This window comes from Lethenteron reissneri, chromosome 28 (assembly GCF_015708825.2).
Source record: "Lethenteron reissneri isolate LAM-NWPU_2019-01 chromosome 28, ASM1570882v1, whole genome shotgun sequence".
Taxonomy (NCBI): domain Eukaryota; kingdom Metazoa; phylum Chordata; class Hyperoartia; order Petromyzontiformes; family Petromyzontidae; genus Lethenteron; species Lethenteron reissneri.
Genome location: NC_083806.1, coordinates 5,663,404 through 5,677,060, shown reverse-complemented (window position 1 = coordinate 5,677,060; position 13,657 = coordinate 5,663,404). Strand labels below are relative to the sequence as shown.

Below are 13,657 nucleotides of genomic sequence, written 5' to 3'. Positions count from 1 at the left end.
TTGTGCTGCTGCAGTGGTGGGATGTTAACTCCCTCGCCTGGTATATAGGAGGTCGTGGGTTCGATCCCAACCCTGACGCCTGTATATTTGGAGTTTGCATGTTCTCCCCATGGTCGCGTGGATTTTTCTCCGGGTCCTCCGGGTTTTCCCTCCACATTTGTAAGCATGAATTTAGAGTATTTGGCTGCTATACATTTTCACGTTATAAGCCACTTCGCTGAGCTATCATTTGTGGCCGGATCCTTTCCGAAAAAGAACTGTATAGCTCAGTGGAACTTCCCTGGTAAAATAAAAAAAAAATTCGTTTCGTTTATCCACTGCAGTACCCGACGCACGAGAGCAGCAGTGCACTGACGTCATGTGAAATAAACTGAGTTCGGTCGTATGCAGATTGTGCGGTAACGCAGTCTGAGCTGGACTGACATCATGGGCAATGACCGCATCATTAACCAAGCCCATGCTTGCCACCCAAGCCAAATGCAGATGTAGTGTGAGGCTAGTGTAGCATGGTGTGGTTACGGCTTGACTTTGTATATATCCAGTGGAAAACCACCCGCACCACGAGGGCCCCGTGCTGGCTTGGTTTCGATGTGCCAGTGGGAAACCGGTAATAGAGAGATGCTGGCCCCTACTCGGGGAAAATGGAATTTCAATCACAGCCTTATGGCCAGCTGTAGAGATAAGTGCCACCCATTGCTTGTTTTTGCAAGGGGCACCTGGTTGGCTACGTACGGTGCGAAATAAGTTCTACATACGAAACTCATATTGGCTTGTAAATGCCAGGTTAATGAAGGTGACGATGATGTAACGCAGCGGATGCACTTAACTAAGGCAGCACTGTACTGACAACAGCCGTGTGTGTCCCGCATTCACCCTTGCAGAAAGATCACCGGTTTGCAATGCCATCTCACCTTGGCATAAATGTCACGAAGATCGGTGGCGTAACCCGAGTTCGTGCACAGTGGCAATGCTCCCAGTCTCCATGTTCCACTACCGACTAGCCCCTGCTAAACTCTCCCATCTCATCGCACTCCCGTCCACACACTCTCCGCTCCTCTCATCTCACTCGACTCCCCTCCATGCCCTTTCCACTTCAGCAACCAAGGATTCCTGTCGACGTCCACCATGTCAACCTTGGCTCAGTGGGAGGTCATGCATCCTCCTCTGCTACCCCCATTGCCTTTAAATACCTTCCCACAAACATCCGTGCTGATGACTCAAGTCCAGGCCCAAGACCTCCCTGTTCTTCTCTGCTTATGGCTGCCTCTTTTTCCCCTATATAAAAAAAAATATCCCTTGTTTTTGTACAGTGTCTTGGGATGCAGTCACATTTTCATTCCAATTTGAAGTAGGAGAAAGCACTCCACTTTAATGAATAATGAAATATATTCTTGTTCTTAATCACTGCATACTAAATGTATTTAATGCATTAATTCAAATATGTAAGTACATGTAAATGCGCTAGTCTTGAGTGTGATACATTTATTGATGTACAAGTCCCCCATGATCCATCCCCCATGACAGTGCATAATGAGTTTTTGTGCAACACTGCTGTTTGGTGCAGACGGGCGACACGGCTCTGGCTGTTGGGTCTTGACAGTAAATGTCTGGCAACACTGCAGCATTTGTTTAAGAGGCGCGTAGATCTGCTGATGAGACTCAGACAATCGAAACCAGACAGTCCAGAGGTTTGGCCGCTGAAACTAACGCTGCTGTTAAACATGGTATTAAAGACCAAAGTGCAGACGGGTGATTTAAACGTTAAAAAATATATAGAGTGTAGACACTGACTTTTGTCAGTTTATTTTATGCAATATAAACAACAGGCTTCGTCCAATGCTGGATTAGAGGCCCCCCCCCCCCCACCCCACTATGCCGTGTTGGCCATGCGGTTTGACCATACTTCACTACGATGGTCAGTAGCGGGTGGGTGATAGGGCTGCACACAGACAGTTCAGGATATAATTCGCCACTGATGATTGCCGTTAGCCAAAAAGCGAACGAACCACTACGCCACCACTCAAATTTCTTATTTATCTAAACTGAAATGTTATCATCCATGTGATCAATTATTAAACTCTAATATCATGAGCACTTATTACAGCAAAAAAAATATTTGGAACCATACCAAAATGAAAGTTGTAATACTATGAGAATGGAATATGAGAATAAGTTTTCCCCTTATTTCTGGCAACATAACAGGTGTTAAGTTGTAAAACACCAAACTAAAACCTTTTACAAGGAATCATGTCTGCATTAACCACGAATATTTGTGGTCTCATTACTCTGATAGTGCATTGTCTTTGTGCTGTACACCTTTTGACGTCCTCTGGTCTAACACCGTTTGAGATGAGCCTCAAAAGAAAGCTGTCTCTGGTGTGGACCAATCAGTTTCAAAGACAATGCATATATTATCAGAGTATGTTTTTTGTTTGCATTTTGACCACAAGTATTGCGGTTAATGCAGACATGATTCCTTGTAAAAGATTTCAGTTTGGTGTTTTAACATCTCATTAGACCACCTTTGCCAGTACCAAAATATAATAGGGTTTTCCCCCTTTTTTCTGGCAACAAAACTGAAACCTTTTTACAAGGAATCATGTGCGCATTAACCACAATACTTGTGGTCAAAATGCAAACACCAATTGAGACGAGGCTCAAAAGAAAGCCGTCTCTGGTGTGGACCAATCAGTTTCAAGGACAATGCATATATTATCAGTGTGTTTTTTGTTTGCATTTTGACCACAAGTATTGTGGTTAATGCAGACATGATTCCTTGTAAACAAAGGTTTCAGTTTTGTTGCCAGAAAAAAGGGGAAAAATCCTATTATTATCTTAACACCTGTTTTGTTGCCAGAAAAAAGGGGGAAACCTATTCTCATATTTTGGTACTGGCAAAGGAGTTCCCATGATGTAGATGCTCACCCCGAGCTCTCATTACTCTGATAGTGCATTGTCTTTGTGCTGTACACCTTTTGACGTCCTCTGGTCTAACACCGTTTGAAACGAGGCTCAAAAGAAAGCTGTCTCTGGTGTGGACCAATCAGTTTAAAAGGCAATGCATATATCAGAGCATGTTTTTTGTTTGCATTTTGACCACAAGTATTGCGGTTAATGCAGGACATGATTCCTTGTAAAAGGTTTCAGTTTGGTGTTTTAACATCTTAACACCTGTTTTGTTGCCAGAAAAAAGGGGAAAACCTTTTCTCATATTTTGGTACTGGCAAAGGAGGTCCCATGATGTAATACTGTATTATATTAAAAGTTATATGGTGGTTCATTATTTCCACAATGTTTTGGCTTGTGTATTTAACAGGCCTATGATCTCAAAAACAAACAGCCAAAGGCAAACTCAGACTCTTTAATTCATCCGGTGAGGCCATTAGGCTAAGCAGCTCTTTAACAGCTGTTTAAATGCCAAGCTTCTGGTCAAGCGAGCCCCTATCGGAGACTTTTAAATAATTAATCGTGTGACTTTAGCGGCTTTTTTTTTACGAAGTTTATTATAAATTCGTGTCAAACAGGCATGGCCCCACAGCTTAGGAGCATATCTACAAGATACATAACAGTCAGAGAGCATCTCCTTGGTTCTTTCGGTAAAGTCTCGTAAAAGGGAAGTAATAAAATAATAAAAATAAAACATTATAAAATAATTCTCACGACGTTTCGGCTACAACGCAAGCAGCCGTCTTCAGGTGAAGAATGAAACACTGCCAAGCTTGGAGCGTATATATAAGCTGGGTTGGAGGTGGAAGAGCGCCTTGACAAAAGAGCCGAAACGTCGTGAGAATTATTTTATGTTTTATTTTTAGTATTTTATTACTTCCCTTCTACATGACTTTACCGAAAGAACCAAGAAGATTAATCCCTGCAGTCACGAAAGCTTTAAATCGAAAAAAGTCAGAGAGCAGTGTGCTCGTGTTTCGGGGTTAAATCCCATCTCTCTCTCTGAACCAATAATTTGGTAATGTGTTTGCGTTGGCAGACACGCAGTGTGAATAAATAACTCCACACATTCGTCAATCACACCGTTGCATTGAAAGACGACGTTTCGGGCAATGGCGCTTCTTCTTAATAGCACATGCACAGAGACGCTAAGAGGAATACAGTGGGCAATACGAGTTGGAGAGCCTGCATGTCACAACTTAAACCTCCCCAAAACATACGGACCGGTTTTAAATTGCCATCTATTTGCATAATATCGATTGAACCGGCCACTGGTTTGTACAGTTGTACATTACGCGTCTTGCAGCGTGCACGTGCTCGCCGTTGCAGGATTTGTGTGTGCATGGTTGTATACAAGTATAACCAGTAAAAACAAAGTTTTTCACTATAAATCCTTTATATGCGTGGCGGCAAGAGTCCTCTCGTCCTCTGCCTTGAGATGGCTGCCACCTATGGGTCAGATGATTGTCTGCCAGTATTAAGCGATTGGTAATTAAATATTTAATTTGTTTTCCCTAAACAGTGGAAACTTTTGGAATGTTTTTTTCCACGAACATTAATTGTCTCGCACAACGAGTCTGTGTGCAAAACGTCAGCTCGATTGGATCACGGGAAGTGGGTTAAAAAACGACCGAAAGGTTTGCACGGTCGTAAGCAAGCAAGCACGTGTGTTATGTGTATGTTGTATGCGGGAGGCATGTAATGTTGCGTACCGGTGCCATGCAACACGCAGTAATATTTCTTAAACCTAGAAATGCCAAATACATCTTGAACAACAACAATAAATTAGCGAAGGCAAACCCCAACCCCCCCACCGCCCACGAAGGGGTCCGCGTGCGGCTCCGTCTGCCACCTAAAGGCCGACGCTGCCACCACCAACCCCGGCGCGGGTTCCAAGCAAGCCCGTAGGCTTCATCGAGGCCTACAACTTCGAACGCCGCTCCTGAACCGCAAAGGTTCGCGTTGACAAGCAACGGATTTGGCCGTCGTCCGTGGTTGCCCTTCGCTGTGGTGGCCCACCGAGGTTTTGTTACCTTTGGCGGCGGTGACCGACGCCGGCGAAGTTTTTGCCGCAACGACTGAGAGCGACATGGCACCGCGACGATTGTAACAAGCGTGGGTGGATGTTATTGCGCAAGAGGGAGATTGAGGCCAGAGCAATCGAGCGACAGAGCGCGATTGCTGTTGGCACGTTCAGTCGATCGCCGATAAACTCGGGTATCGGTAATCGATTGCACTCGCCTACTTGATCCTAAGCGGTTCCGTTAAGTTTAGGATGGAGTTGGAACTCGAGGTTAAGTGATTTGCATCGCAAATGGATAAGGTTAAGTTAAGTGTTATAATGGATAAGGTTAAGTTAAGTGTTATAATTTGACGTAAGTGATTCCCCGAAGTTTCACAATGAGTTAGGGCTTTTTAGATTGGACGCTTATGAGGGTGATTTTTTTTGTCTTGAATAATTTTTCTTAAATTGCATTGAGAGTTGAAGGCAATTTCGGTGAAAGGGACATTTTTACATCAGTGATTGTCCTTAGGGGCCGGCCATAAATGACGTCACAAGATTTTGGACGATTTTTGATCACCCCCCCCCCCTCGTCACACGGCGTCACAAAAAGTCAGACCCCCCCTCAAATATGACGTCACAAAGCTCTGCCCCCCCCCCCCAAAAAATAACATTTCCATACTTCAAATCGCTTTAAACTATTGTCATTGTAGTGCGTATTTAATGTGGCGCTGCACTCTGATGTTGTAGGAGGAAACATAAAAAAAAATAATTAAGTTGAACGTGTTGTCTATATTTATTTAAAGTTGCGCATTTTGATGTGACGTCACATTTCTCAAACCCCCCCCTCGTCACACATCGTCACAGATGTCTGACCCCCCCCCCCCAGGTGCATGACGTCATTTATGGACGGCCCCTTAGTGATTCCCCGAAGTTTAACAATGACTTAGGATTTTAAGATTGGACGCTATGAGGGTGATTTTTTTTGTCTTTAATTTTTTTTCTTAAAAATAAACTTGAAGATTATTTTTACTTGAGTGGTTTCCTATGCTTTAAATTTACACTATTAAGATGGAAAAACAATACATGTGTATTTATTTATTTCACTTTCTAAGGTGTAATTGTATAGGTTACTTGAGGTGATATTTTTTACTTAACAGATTTTCCTTAGTCGTGAGAACGAAAACGGGTGCATGGCGGAGCAGAGCGATTTGGAGTTAAGTTAGAAATATTTTTAAAAATGGAATGAAGACGTTGGCTTAAGTGGTTTACAATGATTAAGAGCTCTGGCCAGCAAGGAAGAGCAGGTCAATAATCCCATATTGCTGAGGACGCCCTTCTGCCAGCAGTGGCATGAGCAAGCGATTTCAGGGCTGCACCTTTATCTCATTTACTTTGCTATTTCAGTTGGATATATGTATGTGAATATACTCAACACATTCGTAAATAACAATGAGAATGAAAAATATATAAATAGGTGAAGTTGTTTGTATATTAGTCCTTCAAGGCATACAGACGATGAGGCAAGAGATACGTGCAGTGGATAACAAATAAAAAAGACAAAGATCCCCCCTATAGCCTTAACAGACTGTTGGGGCAAGTGCTGTTAGCGAGCACCTATGAAGGCCGGCACGGCACACGAGGGGGGGGTGGGTGGCCAGCACCACGCCCGGCCGCCTTTGTCTCCCCAGTGGCGATGTTTTACACACCGCATCAGGTACTCATTTGTGTTTAATTTTCGATTTAAAGCTTTCGTGACTGCAGGGATTCATCTTCTTGGTTCTTTAGGTAAAGTCACGTAAAAGGGAAGTAATAAAATAATAAAAATAAAACATAATAAAATCAAATACTTCTCACGACGTTTCGGCTACAACACAAGCAGCCGTCTTCATGTGAAGAATGAAACACTGCCAAGTTAGGAGCTTATATTTAAGCTGAGTTGGAGGTGGAAGAAGAAGAGAGCCTTAACAAAAGAATGTTCATATCAAGAGGAATTTAGCATATTCATGGGAAAATGCGTACTCATTTGTGGCTGAGTCGACCTAGGGGAGGCCCAGGACCGGTTCAGATAACCGTCACTGGGTGTTGGTGAGCGGGAATCGAACTCGGGTGGCAGGGTTCGTAGCGCAGCGCGTTACGATACCCGCTCCCCCGCTAACAAAGACAAAGATCCCCCGTATAGCCTTAACAGACTGTAGGGGCAAGTGCTGTTAGCGAGCACCTATGAAGGCCGGAACGGTACACGAGGGGGTGGGTGGCCAGCACCACGCCCGACCGCCTTTGTCTCCCCAGTGGCGATGTTTACACACCGCACCAGGTACTCATTTAAGGCTGAGTCGACCTAGGGGAGGCCCAGGACCGGTTCAGATAATCGTCACTGGTGTTAGCCGTGAGCGGGAATCGAACCCGGGTCGCCAGGTTCATAGCACAGCGCGCTAACCGCTACACTACCGCTCCCCGCTAACACACACGTACGCACGCACGCACACACCGCTACACCCTCTTAAACGAAATCACATCACCTCGCTTCGCACATTAAAATTTAAACTGTGTATAGCAGGCACCGGAGTGAGCACTCAGAGGTCAGCAGCCAAGGAGAAGACCGCAAGCCAGATGGTAGGGATACTGCAAGAGCAGATCTTGAAGGTTGCGTGTTGACTTTGCAGCAGCAACAACAACAAAACTGTGCAATTTGAGCAGAGGTTTCAAGTTTGTTTCGTTTAACCAGTTGAGAACTCAGGAGACCAGGGAAAAGTCTCATTTGCAAGATTGACCTGGGGCATTAGTCTGAACAGGAGGGGGCAATGATGAGTGCTGCTATGTGTGTGTGTGCAAACCTAACCGAGTAACCTGCGGGTAATTTTCGAATTTGGCAAATGTTGACTCTGACGCTGGCAAACGAACCAGCTTTATTCCAGGTCACGGCTAACATGAATGGCGAGCGATATCTGAATCGGTCCATTGGCTCCCTCTTTGTGCCAACCTGCACTGACCATCGTGGTGAAGTATGGTCAAACAACCCCCCATGACCGACACGGTGTGAGGAGACCTTCATCCAGGGCAACATCGTTCCATGTATAGGAAGTTAAAATGAAGTGAAAAAAGACCGTCTGGTTCTTGTTTCAACCGTGTGAGTCTCATCAGCAGACTGAGGCCTCTTAAACAATGCTGTGTTGCCAGATTGTATTGCCAAGAGCAATCCATCAAGCCTGTGGCACGCAGCTATTATTATTAAATGTTCCCTGTCAATGTCAATGTTTCGGCTCCATCAGAACAGGTAACATACGCGGTTTGATTAATCCCCTAACGCAGTAATTTTTCGTTTCGATTTCACATTTTTTTTGCTCTGATTTCTAATTTGCTTCGATGCATTTCTACTTGATTTTCGTGCCGGTGTCATTTTTGGTGACCCGGGTCACTCTGGCAGTTGGAGAATTTACCTCTGGTCTCTTCAAATTCTCACCTGGTCGAAATTGAAACTTTAACTTGACGTGTGAGCGCTGACTTGTTTCCGTAGTTTTTTTTTAATCGTTATGTAAATATCCCCAATATCAGCAGGCCACAAAAGAGGCGTGAATTATTCATAGTTGGCACCAGGCTTCTTGCAGTCCACTCAGGTGTTTCTGTTCAACCATTAACCGGTGACCGTTTACTGTCTTCTTCCACCAGCCACACGCACTTACCCTGGCACAAGCGATCACTCATATTTGTTGAATTTTGATTTAAAGCTTTCGTGACTGCAGGGATTCATATTCTTGTTTATTTCGGTAAAGTCACGTAGAAGGGAAATAAAATAATATAAAACAATAAAAATGCTCACGACGTTTCGACTGCATCACAAGCAATCATCATCAGGTGTGAAAACCACAGCAAGAAATTTTTATTTCGAAACGTCGTGAGAATTTGTATTGTTTTATATTATTTTATTTCCCTTCTACGTGACTTTACCGAAAGAACCAATAATATCTTATTTGTTGCTTCAATGCATCTCCGTCCTGTGCCACGTCGGTGATATCACCAGCAATCACTCAAATCACTGCACGGATGCATCTGGTGCCCCCCCCCCCCCCCCCCGCTGCATATATATAAACGTGTGACATGCATGGCAAATCGACCCGGGTTACTACAAGGGTGACTTTGCACAAACCCGTTCCCTGCTGTGCTTGAGACGTCAACCTGCCTCAGAGCCAAGGGGTTTAGTTGGTCCCACCTAAGGTGGCAAATGCTACCTCAGGTGTCAACCATGAGCAGTGTCTACCATGGGCATTGTCCACCCATCAGCAGAAAAAATTATCGTATATAGTGCATTTAAAAAATATATGTTCTGCCTATGTATTTTGTATTCCGTCGATGTTTCATATCACATTTTTTTTCCAAAACGATTTTCTCTATCAAGCATACATACCCCAGTAAATATTGAACGTTGGGCTCAACATTGGACGAACTTTGGGCCAAAGGTTCCAAAAATACGCTAACGTTGTCGCAACGTTTCCACGTTTACTGTGACAATACCATTCATTGACAAAACTATATTCATAAAAAGCTACCGCAGTCATCTTGCTATCAAACAGTGTCGTAGAGAGATAAAATATTTCAAGGTAATGATTGTAAGCATGTGCCATCCTTGGCTTGGTGGTACTGATAATTTTGGCCCAATGGCTGAAGCGATCAAACAGCATAAGTAATACTAATGATTTTCACTCATTAGGCGCCTTTCAAATAACGTCTCAAGGCGTCATGGATGAAAAGGGAACAGGAATAACCGCGCGGAAGAATAAGAGCCAAGGAGGGCTTCCAACTAATGAGGATGAACTTTATTTCAACGGAGCTTTTTAGTCGGAAATTAAAGACATCAACACTGTCCGAGAGTCTGATCTCTAGCAGTGGGGAGTTCCACAAGCGTGGGGGGGGGTGGGGTTCGGTTGGCGTAGGGGCACGAGTGGAAAGTTCCACAACTGGGGGGGGGGCGGTTTGTGTGGGGGGCACGTGTGGAAAGTTACATAAGTGTGGGGGGGCGGTTTGTGTGGGGGACACGTGTGGAAAGTTCCACAATTGGGGGGGGGTGGTTTGTGTGGGGGGCACGTGTGGAAAGTCCCATAAGTGTGGGGGGGGGCGGTTTGTGTGGGGGGCACGAGTGGAAAGTTCCACAACTGGGGGGGGGGCGGTTTGTGTGGGGGGCACGAGTGGAAAGTTCCACAATTGGGGGGGGGCGGTTTGTGTGGGGGGCACGTGTGGAAAGTTCCATAAGTGTGGGGGGGGCGGTTTGTGTGGGGGGCACGAGTGGAAAGTTCCATAACTGGGGGGGGGGGGCGGTTTGTGTGGGGGGCACGTGTGGAAAGTTCCACAACTGTGGGGGGGGGGGGGTACCGCAGTGAACGGTCGATCACCCCGAGAACGTAACCCAGTGGGAGAGAGCGAGACAGATGTGCAACTTTCACGAGTTGTATGCCGGACTGCGACGCAATTCGTTGTATTCCGTTTAGTTTAGGTTGGCTACGTGCGGTGCGAAAGAAGTTCAGCGTACTGCAGCATACAACTACCGCTGTTATTTCTCGCACACCGTGCGCGCGTATTGTTGCATGCCAGCAACAAGTCACACTCGGAGATAAAGCTCGCTTTTAGTTCGAGCAAAACCTGACGGTTGGAATGATTACAAAACACCACTCTCAACTCAAGGTTTGACGCCCCCTTCACAGAGTTCCTCTGTAACCAGCTATTACCCAACAAAACATACACGCGTGTTTTACCTCTGTTGCTTTTTTTTTTTTACGTTCAACAATGGTGCGTGCCGTCTGCGGTATTGTACACTGCTCTCCCACCCCCCCCCTTACGCTTTTCTCTCGCGTCTCAACACATACATCATTTTTATTCATTCGCCGCCCTTTGGAGGGCTTAAGCACGCGACGGTGAGCCCAGCGGCAGCGCGCGCCACGGCTCGCCTGATCCACGCGCGCACTTTTTTTTTATTATCCAAAGGTTCGTACAGGTCCTGCGCGGTGTAGAAGATCCGTGGTGCTGGGGGGGGGTGGAGGTAAAGCTGACGCAGTGTTCGAAGGTCCCCGGCGCGTTGTCTGTCAACCTGCGGAGCGGTGGCGCGGCGGTTAGCGCGCTTCCTGCCACGTGTTCGATTGCCGCTCACGGCCACCAAACATTGGCGGCGACGATTCGAATTTCGCTGAAAAGGTCCTGGGTCTCAACCGAGGTCGACTCGGCCTCAAATGTGCGCCTGGTTGCGACACCGGCACGGGCTCACCTACTCTTGCGAACGACGGGACGGGGTTCTAACGTCCGCTGTGAGTTCAGCAGACGACGCGCATTATGGTTGTCACGGTCACTACACCCGCAGTATTAATCAGGGCGGCCGCTGGAATTCGCACCGTGAACCTCTGCAACAAGAAGAAACGGCGGACGCGCTCCGGCTGGACCAGGTCGCGGTGCGAATGGTTAGCACACCGGACTTTCTTTTCTTAAATTTCCTTCCCTTCAACCGACTGCCTTTTATTCTTTAATTATAATAATTATAATTTTTGGTTTTATCTAAATTTTCTACCTTCGTGACTTTACCGAAAGAACCAACGAGTATGGATTCCTGCAGTCACGAAAGCTTCAAATCAAAATCGACTGCCTCTTGTCCAACCAAAAGTATAAATGGGTCCACGGGATCCGGCTGGTTGCGTGTCGTGGGATAAAGTGTGGGTGCTGTCAGGACTGCCCAGCAGTTTCGGGAGGCCCGAGATCGGAGGTCCGAGGCAATCCTATCGTGGTTCCTTTGGCATTGCTTGTTGTTGCAACTTTCTGACCCGCCATCTACTGGACATCTGTGAAACAATGGAGCTTTGTAGCTCATCGGATTCCTCCAGTATAAATAAAGATTCTCATTCTGAATGCCACGTGGGGGCCCCCCTCATGTGTTGTTTAACAAAAAATAGACCAGGCACATTTATGGGGGCCCAATTGTTGCGTGAGGCCTGGGCGGAAATTGCCCCCCCATCCCCTATTTTTTCCTTTCCACTCTGGGTGGTGCTGGGTACCCCCCCCCCCCAGATGGCCTTTGCATCATCGGCGGGAGTGGGGTGGGGTGCCGATAACACGATTTGAAATAAAATCTAGTAGAATTTTTTCTTACGCGGAAATGTTCAAGGGAGCACCCAAGCTGTAGTCTGCCCAACACTTGCCTCTCGGTCCACTGCTGCTGCTGCCTTCAGATGGGGAGCAATGTGAGAGGATGGGAGAGGGCTCAATAAACACGTGATTGATGGGTGAAAATTGCGTTGACAATTATGACGACGCTATACATTATGCAGGATGCACCCCTATTTTTTGTTGCCACATCAGCAGTGATGCTAATTAAAATAATAAGACTACTAATTCACACTCTCTTTGTCAATTCACTGCTGGGTGAAGGCCTCCCCCACGCCATGTTAGTCATCCGGTTGCCTTATTTGACCGTACGTTCTTAAAGTCTGAGAAATTACGTAATTTACTTTTATCATCGTCAGCCATGGACGATCCACTGCTGGACGAAGACCTCCCCAAGTCCGCCGCCTCCTCTCACGTTCCTACGATGTAATGATCCACCTGTCACCCGCACATGATCTCATTCCGTCACTCCATCTCCTCTGCAGACGTCCGATCAAGACTCTTTCCATTCCTTGACTGCCGTTCCGCTATTACACTGGTCAACACACTTTTTTCTGGCATAAGGTATTCCAACGGTTTTAAGGTAATTTTGGGGTGCTGATTCCAAATCTGGCATCAGTTTTTGTCTATCACATCAGGTTTTTGAGATATCAAATATTGCATTTTCAATAAAAACAGCAAATTTATGCTCATATACGAATAGGTAAACAGACATCCATACAAGAATAAGATAAGATACAATATACAATAATAATGAAACAAACATTTAATGAGCCGTAGCACAAAGTTGTGAAAGTGACTGCATATCAATGTGAGTGAATGCATATTACTATGTAAGAATTGAATTGTGAAGATGAGAAAAATATGTACAAAAAGGTCATTCACAATAGTGATGTTACATCTGCATAATCGACCTCGATGTACAGCTTGTGGAATGTCTCTCATCAAGGACCAGCAGTAATCTGCCATCGGCCTTAGTAATGTTCTTCCATAACTTTAATGTCTTGATTAAAGCGTCCACCTTGCTCTTCGCTCACGTGACCCATGTTCTCTGGAAACTGGGCCACGTGACTATGTAAGTAGTGAACCTTGATGCTCATTCTACATCCAAGTGCTTGGAAACTCAAGAGCAGCTCCTCCACAATCTCTCGATAGTTGTCCGCTTTCCTGTTCCCAAGGATATTCCGCACCACATCAGAGAATGCATTCCAAGCTCTAGCCTCTGCCGCAGTCATTGTTGTAACAAAGTGTGGATCCCTGATGAGTGTTCTTATTTGAGGGCCATCAAATATTCCTGCCTTTTTCTTCTCGGCACTGAGACTTGAAAAGGTTGAACATATACAGCTGAAGCAGTCTCCAGTGTGATCAAGAGCTTTGACGAATTGCTTCATTAACCCAAGTTTTATGTGCAGTGGGGGAAATACAATTTTATTCCTATCAACCAGAGGCTCATTCTTGATGTTCTTGTCACCAGGCATCAAACTGATTCTTGGTTGCCAGTTCTTTTTAACCCAGTGTTCTAATGTAGCCCTACTGTCCCAGTAGCACAGGAAACAAGGGTATTTGGTG

At 45.6% G+C, this 13,657-nt stretch overlaps 1 protein-coding gene across 1 annotated transcript in view; it reads right to left on the bottom strand.

Moving 5' to 3' along the window:
- DPH1 (diphthamide biosynthesis 1) overlaps window positions 1–5,072 on the bottom strand; it is a 106,075-nt gene extending 101,003 nt beyond the window's left edge. The window contains 1 exon segment of the mRNA XM_061561927.1: window positions 4,980–5,072. Within this exon segment, the coding sequence (XP_061417911.1) occupies window positions 4,980–5,037 (58 nt within the window). The 5' untranslated portion in view covers window positions 5,038–5,072.
- Between the last annotated feature and the right edge of the window lie 8,585 nt (window positions 5,073–13,657).